General features: G+C 44.6%; 1 protein-coding gene across 3 annotated transcripts in view; it reads right to left on the bottom strand.

Annotated features, from left to right (window-relative positions):
- The window catches only part of spock1 (SPARC (osteonectin), cwcv and kazal like domains proteoglycan 1), a 204,315-nt gene that overhangs the window by 47,633 nt on the left and 144,182 nt on the right, over positions 1-12,500 (bottom strand). For all 3 annotated transcript variants that reach the window (XM_042074782.1, XM_042074783.1, XM_042074784.1), the window contains one exon: positions 7,792-7,930. In XM_042074782.1, the coding sequence (XP_041930716.1) occupies positions 7,792-7,930 (139 nt within the window). The remainder of the gene's footprint in view (positions 1-7,791; positions 7,931-12,500) is intronic.

Genomic DNA, 12,500 nt, shown 5'->3' with positions numbered 1-12,500 from the left:
TTTTGTGTATATGTGTGCTTCTCTGTGTGTGTGTTTTCGCTTGTGAGTGTGTGTGTAGGGGTAATAAGGGTAGACTGAGTCATATTTTGTACTGCTTTGTGGTATATCTAGTTTTGCATATATAGTTCATCATACAGCTTTAACAGTGAGAAACTATGTATCTTCTTTACTTATGGTGAACAAAGTTCTACACCGATGATATGCTGGGGGTGTGTTGCCATGACTTTAGAGAGAGAGAGAGAGAGAGAGAGAGAGAGAGAGAGAGAGAGAGAGAGAGAGAGAGAGAGAGAGAGATTTGAACCATCATACGATGCATGCTTGTCAATTTGACAGACGGTTTATCTGAGACTGGTCATGGCCGATCCAGCGTGTGGATCGCAGAGTGCGGTCACAGTGAACACAGTGAACACCATGTCAAGCTTGGTGTGCCCAGTGAGCCAAAACGCCAGTGACGACAAGTCAGTAATTCAACACAGAGATTGAGATCTGCTATATTTTTGCTTGGCATCTCAGGGGAGAGGATTTATGGCATCTTTGATATTAAGACAAGTTTTTGCAAAATGTACTGGGATGACATATTGCATTTGCTTTTTCTTACTCTACCAAAGTACATCTCTGTTGTAAATTTGACATTTTGGAGGCTTTGCTTTGGTGTCGGAACAGACGCTTGTTTATTGCTTGTTAATATTTTCTCTGTATTGGCAATGCACATGTAATTAACTTGCGGATTAGCATTGTTTAAAGAAATGTCACAGGAAATCCTGTTGGAAGGGAGCGTACTGCATATACCTACCAGTTTCCCGTGAACACAAGGTTCTATGGTTCATGTTATTAGATGTTGCCATGTTAATTAAAAGAGAATAATGCTTTAAGTTTTTTTTTACTTGAAATGTAATTTATCATTATACAATTGGATTTTCAAAGTTTCTTACAATTTATTATCTCACTTTGAATAATAAGCAATTGCATATAGCTCATTGCAATAACCTTTAGTGTAAATGAGGAGAAGTGGACAATATTTGTATTCATCATATGGGCAATGCCTACATCTTATATGTATTCATCATATGGGCAATGCCTACATCTTATATGTATTCATCATATGAGCAATGCCTACCATCATATGAGCAATGCCTACATCTTATTTGTATTCATCATATGAGCAATGCCTACCATCATATGAGCAATGCCTACATCTTATTTGTATTCATCATATGAGCAATGCCTACCATCATATGAGCAATGCCTACATCTTATATGTATTCATCATATGGGCAATGCCTACATCTTATATGTATTATGTATCAACAGTCTTTTTTTTATCAGACTTTGTTCGTTCATTAACTAGTGGGTTTCATTATGTTCTTTTTAAAATATGCATGCTGATCTTTAATAGGAATTGCACATGTTGGCCTATTATTTGCTAAGAGCCTATATGATGAATCTTTGGCCCACCACTTTACTAGATCAAGTTATCAGTTTATTTCAGTAATGCTCTGGTGTAAGTATAAGTAAGTATGTATGTATATATACTATTTTGATCCTGTGAGGGAAATTTGGTTTCTGCATTTATCCGTGTATTAGTGAAACCGTGAATTAGTGAAACACACTCAGCACACAGTGACTACACAGTGAGGTGAAGCACACACTAATCCCGGCGCAGCCTGCAACAACAGCGGCGCTCGGGGAGCAGTGAGGGGTTAGGTGCCTTGCTCAAGGGCAATTCAGCCGTGCCTACTGGTCGGGGTTCAAACTGGCAACCCTCCGGTAACAAGTCCGAAGCGCTAACCAGTAGGCCACGGCTGCCCTACTATAAGACACCACGTCATTCGTTATTTAAAGATGTTAGAGTCATTTTTAAAAAAGACTCTAGTATGATAAAGCTGATCTTGCGTATTTTTCTCCTTTTGTGAAATGCTAGGTTAAGAGATGGCCGAAACCCCACCTCCATTCTCCTGCCACAGCACAGAGATCAAGGACCAAAGCACTTCACAAGCTTTTAGAAACTGTTATAAGCTACTAGTACTGCAGCCACAGAATATTCACCATGGAGAGTTTTTACAGTAGAGTACAGATGCCCCATATGTCCATATTATGTATTTCATTACAGTGTAACTAACAGTGTACAGTAGTTACATTGTAGGAAGGAATATGTAGTGTAAAGTAAGACTTTACTTTACTTTCTCTGTGCCCTTCTGTGCATGGTTATCTAACTCTCCAAAACAGAAGGCTACAGTCACTGTTTTGAAACTTTGCGGCATGAATACAAATTGGCCAGCAGGGTGAGTGGACGATCTGTTGTTATTTGTCTCCCATGTGCTGTGTTCTTAAACGACGCTGAGTCACAAGCAGCCTGCATAATGGGCAGATGGCAGAATCTATCATGTCCATGGACCGGAGACTTTTACTAGCAGGCATTTAACTGTCCTTGTTGTCACTCAAGCATCCCTCTTTGAAACCCACATCATTCCATTAAGTCACAGGAGCTGGCAGTGATAATCATGCAGCCTTTTTTCCCCCATCCTGTTATAATGCAGGCATGCTGGCTATACCACTTGGCAATTCAGGGATGCGCAATTGGCTTGAGTCTTAATGCGTAAGGGCTATTTTCATTAGACAGCTAAAATGCCATCTGTTTGGACAAACCATTGCCATCCCACGGGTCAGAAGTCCAGAAACATAGAAACAGATCTTCCGTGTGGCTCATACTCCATAAGAATCATATGAGCTGTTTGTTTCAATTTAAAAGCATCTTACAAGGATGGACATGGATAAGTATTAGCATACTTACAAACTGTATAGTATACTTAAACACTCTGTCTCAAATGATGAGTTAGCCACTCAGAAATGGGGGTGCTGTGGAGCAAGTGGCTACAGCATCCGCATCACATTCGGGTCCAAGTGCCCACAGGGACCTGAGTTGGCGTCCAGCCTGGGTCATTTCCCGATTCCACCCCATCTCTCTCTCCCACTCACTTCCTCTCACTGTCCTATAATATTAAAGGCATAAGAGGTCCCAAAACATATTTTTTCTTAAAAAAAGAAATGACTAGAGATGGGTATTAGCGAAACTAGGGAACACACAGCTAAATCTCCATTTGACTTCCATTGTTTGCATTACATACTGTGAGGCGATCCTGGATAGATCCCCAGTAACCTAAACCCATAAGGACTTGACTGGTCAACGCTCTAAACAACGCTTCCACTGCATACTCAGATACGCCACAGACTCGGCTATGTGTGGGAAGTTTGTGCTTTTCACTTCTGTTTGGGATACATTTGCACTAATGCTCCTCTGTTTGGGCAAGCAATTAAGCTGAAGGGTTACAAATAGCAACTTTTCACAGGCCAGTGATCACACACTCAGAGAGAGAAGAGGGGGAAAAAAACAATTAGCCACAAGTAGTTCAAATCAGTCTGCTGCTGTGCTTCCACACGAAGACTTGCTCTGTAACTCCCAAACCGTATATAATTCATTTCACATTGACAGTTTATCACAAATTGGCCCGTAAATTGTGCTTTCTTGACTTGTTATGAGTTCCTGGTGGGTCGGCTCATTTTGAATGCCGACATTATTCCATGCCAAGCATCAACCGGTGAAAGTAGTTGGGCGGTTTCTAAATACGCTTAATGAACGCTGGACTGAATAAGAAATTCCGCCCCGACAGAGGAGCCACGGGGCACGTACACCTACTTCAGCTCGCTGACAACGTAGGAGGTGGTATAATTGCGCCAATTACGCTCACACAAACACACCGAGGCCTTCAACACTCCCACACTCCACTCTTCTCATCTCTCTCTCTCTCTTTCTCTCTTTTCTTTCTCTCTTCCTCCAGCTCTCTCTAGCGGGCGATCGATCGGCTTGGGAAGACCCCGCTGCTAGTTTTCTCCAGGCCACAATTAATAGCTGAGAGCAGACGCAAGGTGACAGTGGAGCTCACACACAGAGAGCCATCCACGAAGCCATTATGGCTCCTCCCGCTCCACCTTCATCACCATCTCCATCTCTCTCCTTTAGAGACAATGACTGTCGTTATAAGGACTGGGTCACGATTCAGACACCGAGGAGGTGTGTGTGTGTGTGGGGGGGGGGGGGGGGGGGGCAGACTGAAGGAAGGAAGGGAGGGAAGAGAGGAGGAGTGGAGTGGAGGGGGGCTGAGTGATAGAGGGTGGAGGGACGGAGGGGATGGAATGGTGGGATGATGGGCTGATTATTGATTTCTAGAGACAAGAGGAGAGAGTGACACGGCCATACAATCCCAGTGTGGGAGAGAGAAGAGCAGGGAGCACAGATTAGATTAGGGGTGAACGCCTCCAGACGTGCTATCAATAAGTATGGGTGTGTGTGCGTGTGTGTGTGTGTGTGTGTGTGTGTGTGTGTGTGTGTGTGTGTGTGTGTGCATGTGCATGAGTGTGTTTTTGTGTGTGACTTTATAGGCTATTATATAAAGTGTGTGTGTTTACAAGCCATTATGGAATGTGGTGTGTGTGTGTGTGTGTGTGTGTGTGTGTGTGTGTGTGTGTATCACCGCCGTTATAGAACAGCTTAGTCTCAAAGGCCTCTTATCAGAGGGCAGGCAGCTGATGTGGTGAGTAGGACGGGGGGATAATTGGGTGTACGCATAAGAGTCACGAGAGAGTGCAGGAGCAGAGAGGAGGTGGAGGAGAGAGCGATAGAGGAAGAGAAAGAGAGAGAAAGGCAGAGAAAAGAGAGAGAGCAGAAGGGGAGAGGTGAGAAGGCAGAATAGCAGAGTAACAGCGGACACAGTTCATCCTCTGGACCATCCATCATGCTAGACACTCGGGGTCACTTAACGCGCAGTTCTCCACGCAAACGATCCGGCACTGAAAAAGCCCAGCCCTGCCCAACGGACAGTATAGAAACGGAGGATAGGAAGAGATAGAGAGGAGAGGGGGAATAGAGAGGAAGAGAAGAAGAGATTGAAGGGGGAGAGGGGGAATGGAGAGGAGAGAAAGAGAGGAGGAGAGGGGAAACAGAGAGGAAGAGAAGATATTGAAAGGAGAGAAAGAGAGGAGAGGGGGAATGGAGCGGAGAGAAAGAGAGAAGAGGAGCGGAGTTGTCCCAGCAGGGCCACAGAGGAGCTGAGAGTTAGTGTGGCGTCTGCAGTGATTTAGAGGGAATTAGTTCACCAGCTCTTATTGGAAATGGCGGTTTCACTTGAGAGGACTCAGGAGTTCAGCAGGTAGATTTACCCCCTCCTCTCTCTCTCTCTTTCTCTCTCTCTCTCTCTCTTCCCCTCTTTCTCCCTCTCTCTTCCTCTCATTTATCTCTGTTGCTCTCAGAGCCATACTTCTGCTCAGCACATTTTACATGCACTTAGCCACCTACGCCACAGAGCAGACAGGCAGGGCGCCTCACAAAGTCTTTAGTGGGGCTTAAATAAAGAAAAAGTCGTCAAATTGTTCTCAAAGTCATGTAAACCGCATAGACTTCCGTGTATGCTGAAATATGTGCTGCACATATAAAATGATGTGCAAGCAGGGTAGTCATCTTTATATGGCAATATGAATTCCCGACTGCTGAGCTTGAGAGTCTCTTATTCTTCTCTTCTTTTAAACTTTTTTCCGTAATAGCTATCTAAGTGGATTGACAGCAAAGTAGAGCAGTTCCCAATAGCATACTGCACAATAACTTTAGCAATATAACACCTTCTGACACATATTAAGGGGATCTGAACTTGTAATGAAAATCCATGGGACCTGCCAGAGCTTTGTTAGCAAGTGTGTACTGGTCAGTGTGTCTTCACTTTTGTCTGGGTTTGGCAGTCTGACAGGAATATGTAAGTTTCCACTTTAAGACTGCATAGTGTATCAAACGGATCTTTAATAGCCTTTCAATACATAAAGATGGTGCGGAATGTTAATGAAATGACAACAAAAGCAGCAATACTCTGATTCAACAGAGATTTTAGTGATGTAATAAATGAGCCGCTCCAGACACAGAGTGGGGAGGCAAGAATACAAAGTGACAAGCCCTGGGAATTTGTATCTGTATGCATTTGAGTATATATTTAACATGAGATTTCTTGTGTGCTTGTGCTTTTGTTTGTGTGTGTGTGTGTGTGTGTGTGTGTGTGTGTGTGTGTGTGTGTGTGTGTGTATCACCGCCGTTATAGAACAGCTTAGTCTCAAAGGCCTCTTATCAGAGGGCAGGCAGCTGATGTGGTGAGTAGGACGGGGGGATAATTGGGTGTACGCATAAGAGTCACGAGAGAGTGCAGGAGCAGAGAGGAGGTGGAGGAGAGAGCGATAGAGGAAGAGAAAGAGAGAGAAAGGCAGAGAAAAGAGAGAGAGCAGAAGGGGAGAGGTGAGAAGGCAGAATAGCAGAGTAACAGCGGACACAGTTCATCCTCTGGACCATCCATCATGCTAGACACTCGGGGTCACTTAACGCGCAGTTCTCCACGCAAACGATCCGGCACTGAAAAAGCCCAGCCCTGCCCAACGGACAGTATAGAAACGGAGGATAGGAAGAGATAGAGAGGAGAGGGGGAATAGAGAGGAAGAGAAGAAGAGATTGAAGGGGGAGAGGGGGAATGGAGAGGAGAGAAAGAGAGGAGGAGAGGGGAAACAGAGAGGAAGAGAAGATATTGAAAGGAGAGAAAGAGAGGAGAGGGGGAATGGAGCGGAGAGAAAGAGAGAAGAGGAGCGGAGTTGTCCCAGCAGGGCCACAGAGGAGCTGAGAGTTAGTGTGGCGTCTGCAGTGATTTAGAGGGAATTAGTTCACCAGCTCTTATTGGAAATGGCGGTTTCACTTGAGAGGACTCAGGAGTTCAGCAGGTAGATTTACCCCCTCCTCTCTCTCTCTCTTTCTCTCTCTCTCTCTCTCTTCCCCTCTTTCTCCCTCTCTCTTCCTCTCATTTATCTCTGTTGCTCTCAGAGCCATACTTCTGCTCAGCACATTTTACATGCACTTAGCCACCTACGCCACAGAGCAGACAGGCAGGGCGCCTCACAAAGTCTTTAGTGGGGCTTAAATAAAGAAAAAGTCGTCAAATTGTTCTCAAAGTCATGTAAACCGCATAGACTTCCGTGTATGCTGAAATATGTGCTGCACATATAAAATGATGTGCAAGCAGGGTAGTCATCTTTATATGGCAATATGAATTCCCGACTGCTGAGCTTGAGAGTCTCTTATTCTTCTCTTCTTTTAAACTTTTTTCCGTAATAGCTATCTAAGTGGATTGACAGCAAAGTAGAGCAGTTCCCAATAGCATACTGCACAATAACTTTAGCAATATAACACCTTCTGACACATATTAAGGGGATCTGAACTTGTAATGAAAATCCATGGGACCTGCCAGAGCTTTGTTAGCAAGTGTGTACTGGTCAGTGTGTCTTCACTTTTGTCTGGGTTTGGCAGTCTGACAGGAATATGTAAGTTTCCACTTTAAGACTGCATAGTGTATCAAACGGATCTTTAATAGCCTTTCAATACATAAAGATGGTGCGGAATGTTAATGAAATGACAACAAAAGCAGCAATACTCTGATTCAACAGAGATTTTAGTGATGTAATAAATGAGCCGCTCCAGACACAGAGTGGGGAGGCAAGAATACAAAGTGACAAGCCCTGGGAATTTGTATCTGTATGCATTTGAGTATATATTTAACATGAGATTTCTTGTGTGCTTGTGCTTTTGTTTGTGTGTGTGTGTGTGTGTGTGTGTGTGTGTGTGTGTGTGTGTGTGTGTGTGTGTGTGTGTGTGTGTGTTCATGTACAACATTTGAAATTTGGTTGGTATCTATGTCTGTAGAAGTGTTACAGTACCTTGGATGTGTAGGTGTGTCCATCTGAGCCACACACTGGGTTAGCTTGGAGGGCGGGGCAGGGCCTACATTTCCCATGATTCACCTCGGCCAGCTTATGCTGCTTATGGGCCACGCTCCCTCTTTTGGCCTTCACACTGCTGGGAAAGGGACAAAGGAGGCCATGTTATGTTATGGTAGCTGAGGGAGTACTACTGACACTGTACAGTGAGTCACTTGTGAGCATCTGTCTACAGGACAGCAGGACAAGACAGAAGACTTTTACACAGGTCATAGGGATTCAACATTATAAATGTACCCCACTCCCCCCCCCCCCCCCACACACACACACACACAATAATTTAAAATCACACACAATCAAATAAAAAATGAGAAATAAATATGCAGAGCCAGTTATCACTTGGCAGGTGAGAAACTGTAAAAACCTTCTCCACCTCTGGCCATGGTGACATGATGAGAGCAAATAAACCACCTTTAAAGAGCCAAACAGCAGCAAGATCCCCGCTCCCAAACACTGATAAATCATAATTCAACATTTCTGCCAGAATGGTCATAGAGCGAGGAGTGTGAAATCGCATAGTTCCCAGACAAGCTCGGCGGCGTCTAATTGGCAAACTCAAGAGGCGTGACACAAACGCTATAATAATAAATTAGACATGCCAACCAGAGAGTCAGAGATGAGGCCGGAGCACAGAAAAGCCCAGAGAGAGAGAGAGGGAGAGAAAGAGAGAGGGGAGAGAGAGGGAGAGAGGGAGAAGAGAGAGGGAGAGAGAAAGAGAGAGGGAGGGAGAGAAAGAGAGAGGGAGAGAGAAAGAGAGGGGGGAGAGAGAGAGAGAAAGAGAGGGGGGAGAGAGAGAGAGAGAAAAAGAGAGGGGGGAGAGAGAGAGAGAAAGAGAGGGAGGGAGAGAGAGAAAGAGAGGGGGGGGAGAGGAGAAAGAGAGGGGGAGAGAGAGAGAGAAAGAGAGGGAGGGAGAGAGAGAGAAAGAGAGGGGGAGAGAGAGAGGAAAGCTGAAGAGCTGCTCTGGAGGACATACTGGGCTTTTTTCAGCATGATCAATGTGTGTGTGTGAATAGGTGTAGGTGTGAATGGATGTCAATGATGGTGTGAATTCAAGTATTAATGTATCTCTCTCTCTCTCTCTCTGTGAGTGTTAGGGTCAGGGTAGTTATGGTCTTCAGAATGTACAACCTGAATTCCGAAAAAAAAAGTTGGGACACTTTGTAAAATGTGAATAAAAAATGATAGCTATGATTTACAAATCATGTCAACCCTATATTTAATCGAGAATAGTTCAAGGACAACATATTATATCTCCACAGTTGTTGAAGGAGAGATATTTGACTATTTCATGGAAAATATAAGCACATTTGGAATTTGATGTCAGTAATACGTCTATAAAAAGTTGGGGATGGGGGGGACAAAAGGCTGGAAAAGTTGTGTAATGATAAAGACAGAAAAGGAGGAACATCTCACAACTAATTAGGCGAAATGGAACCATGAATGGGGATAACAAACGACTTAGTCTCTTGGAAGTAACAATATGGAGGAATTCATCACTCTGTGTAAACCTTTGTGTAAACCTTTGTGTGGGAAAATGATGAAACAATATAAGAATAATGTTTCTTAACATGAAATTGCAATTTGAGGATTTCATCATCTACACTATCATTACATTATTCAGAGAAATATTTCAACAAGGGACAAGGCTGAACAAATATTGGATGGCCGTGGTCTTTTGGACCTTAGATGACATTAAAACCAGGGCATTGCACAGTTTAATGCTCCATTCACAAATGCTAGTGTAAACTCAAATGCAAATACCATGCAAAGAAGACCTTTTTATTTAGACATGATACAGAAAGGCTACCATCTTATCTGAGCCTGAGCCCATGGGCATGGGCGTTTTGCACATCTGGCAAGGCACAATCAATTCTGAATGACGTACACAGGTTTTGAGCAACATATACTGTCATCCAGACCGTCTTTTCAGGGAAGATCTTGAATTAATTCTGCACATATTTAAACAGTATTTTTCCATAGAGGAAGAGTCCAGGTGCTAAAATGGCCAGAACTGTCTAATTGGGTGCATCATAAAATGAGAAACATGATTAAGAAGTCCCTCAGACTGTTGAGCAGCTGAAATCCTATCGGGCAGGAATGGGACCACATTTCATTCTCAAAATAAAGAGGTCAAGCAATACAGTGGTAAAAAGTCACTTTTTTGACACGTGTTGTTGGCATTAAATTCAAAATTAATTTAATGGGTTGTAGTTGTATATGAATGGCCCAGTGAGCTGGATGTAGTAGATGTACAGTGTGTGTGTGTGTGTGTGTGTGTGTGTGTGTGTGTGTGTGTGTGTGTGTGTGTGTGTGTGTGTTTGTGTGTTGCAAGCTGTAAGTGAGATATGTCGGCTTTACATGTGCTGACAGATGATGTCAGTGTCATAGTGAAAATACATATGCTTGCTGAGGCATTTGTGTATGTGTGTGTGTGTGTGTGTGAGAGAGAGAAGAGAGAGAGAGAGAGAGAGAGAGAGAGAGAGAGAGAGAGAGAGAGAGACAGAGAGAGAATGTGTGTGTGTGTGTGTGTGTGTGTGTGGACAGCCCCACCCAGATTATAGACTGTCAGCACCAGTGATGTGTGTTCTGCTTGTGTGTTGAGGCGTGTGTTGAGGCGTGCGTGTTAAGCGTGTGTGTTAAGGCGTGGTGTGTTGAGGCGGTGCGTGTTAAGCGTGTGTGTGTGTGTGTGTGTGTGTGATGTGTGTGTGTGTGTGTGTGTGTGTGTAGAATCTGTGACAGTGGGCGCAGCGGCACAGGTGTGCGCTCAGAGTGCATTAAACCTGCCGGCTAGCCACCGGCCTCTCTAGAGAGGGACACTCACACCGGCACTCACACACGCCCAGCGGGCGGCACGCCGCAACCATTCCGACTGACTGACCACAGCACACCGGGGACACACCGCAGACGGACCGGGGGAGAGGGGGAGGAGGATGAAGGGAAGATAGAGGCGGAGAGAGGGAGGAAGAGAGAGAGAGAGGGAGGAAGAGAGGGAGAGAGATACAAGTAAAAGAGAGGCTCAAAGTAAATCACAGGGTGAGAGAAAAGAGGAAAAAGATTGAATTGGTCACAGACAGAGAAATTGTGTGTGTGTGTGTGTGTGTGTGTGTGTGTGTGTGTGTGTGTGTGTGTGGGTGTGTGTGTGGGTGTGTGTGAGAGAGAGTGAGAGAGAGAATGGAAGAAAGAAAGTAAGAGTCAGAGCGACTCACAGGGGTAAAATCACTGAGAGAGAGAAAAAAGAGTGAGAGTGAAATAGTGGTAGAGAAAGTGATGACCAAAGAGGTTAAGATAAGAACGAGAGAGCGGTAAAAGAGAGGTAGGGATAGAGAGAATAAGAAGGAGTGAGAGAGCCAGGGAGTGAAAATTACAGGTTAATAGCCACATGAGAAAGGGAAAGTGAGTTGCTGAAAAAACAATGAAAGAAATGAGAGAGAGAGCGAATGAGAGAAAGAAAGAAAAACAACATCTAAAATGGCCAGTAAAACTTAGAAGACAATGCAGGAGGGGTCAGTTTTGGAGAATATTTGATCATTTCATTGACTTCTCTTGTGATCCCTCTCTCTGTGCTGATGTTGTTTGTCTCCTTCTCACTCCTCTCAGCCTCTCTCTCTCTCTCTCTCTCTCTCCATCTATTCTTCTGTCTGTCTCCCAATGTCACGCTATCCACCCCATTCTCAAATTGCAATCCTGTTTTCTCCCCCCGTCTCACAATCTAAGCTGATTGTGTGTGTGTGTGTGTGTGTGTGTGTGTGTGTGTGGCTAAGCTCTGACTGCAGAAGGTTCATTCAGGTAACGTCTCCCTCCCCTTTGTTCCCCTAACAGGAGAGGACAAACACACACACACACACACACACACACACACACACACACACACACACACACACACACACACACACACACACACACACACACAAACACACACACACACACACACACACACACACACACACACACACACACACAAACACAAACACAAACACACACACACACACACACACACACACACACTCACGCGTGAATGGCCAGTGATGTTTACATCGGCGAGGACATCACATACGGTGTCAGGGCTACACTCACTTGAGCCTGAGCCAGTGAACCTGATCTGCTGAGCAGAGGTGCTGATTGGAGAGCGCTTAGGGCTGACCGACTCGGACTCTGCTGAGGCACGCGTGTCCCTTTGCTGAGGGGCTGGGAGGACAAGCAGCATCCACAGGCACATAGAATAAGCCATTACAGCCTTTCTCTCTGAAGCCATCTGGCGTTTATCAAAAGCGCAATGCAAAAACACTTGACCCTATGCAATTGGAATTGGTGTAAGATCTTGAAACAAAACATAATAGTGGTGTTAAATAGTGTGTGCATGTGTGCTTGTGTGTATGTGTGTATGCATGCATGTATTTATGTGTGTGTGTGTTTCATGCGTGCATGTGTGCATGTGCTTTGCACACGTATGTGTGTGTATGTGTGTATGTGCGTGTGCTTGTTTGCACACGTGTGTGTGTGTGTGTGTGTGTGTGTGTGAATCTGTGTGTGTATAGAATGAAAGGTATGTTTCTAACCAACATGTAGCACCACTAATGTAGCCTCCCAGAGAGAGGAGGGGACGTGTTGGGGTAGAAGTGGTGGATTAGCTCTACAGTAGTTTTTCATTG

Source organism: Alosa sapidissima, chromosome 20 (assembly GCF_018492685.1).
Source record: "Alosa sapidissima isolate fAloSap1 chromosome 20, fAloSap1.pri, whole genome shotgun sequence".
Lineage (NCBI taxonomy): Eukaryota > Metazoa > Chordata > Actinopteri > Clupeiformes > Clupeidae > Alosa > Alosa sapidissima.
The sequence above is the reverse complement of the archived record's forward strand: the minus strand, read 5'-3'. Positions and strand labels throughout refer to the sequence as shown.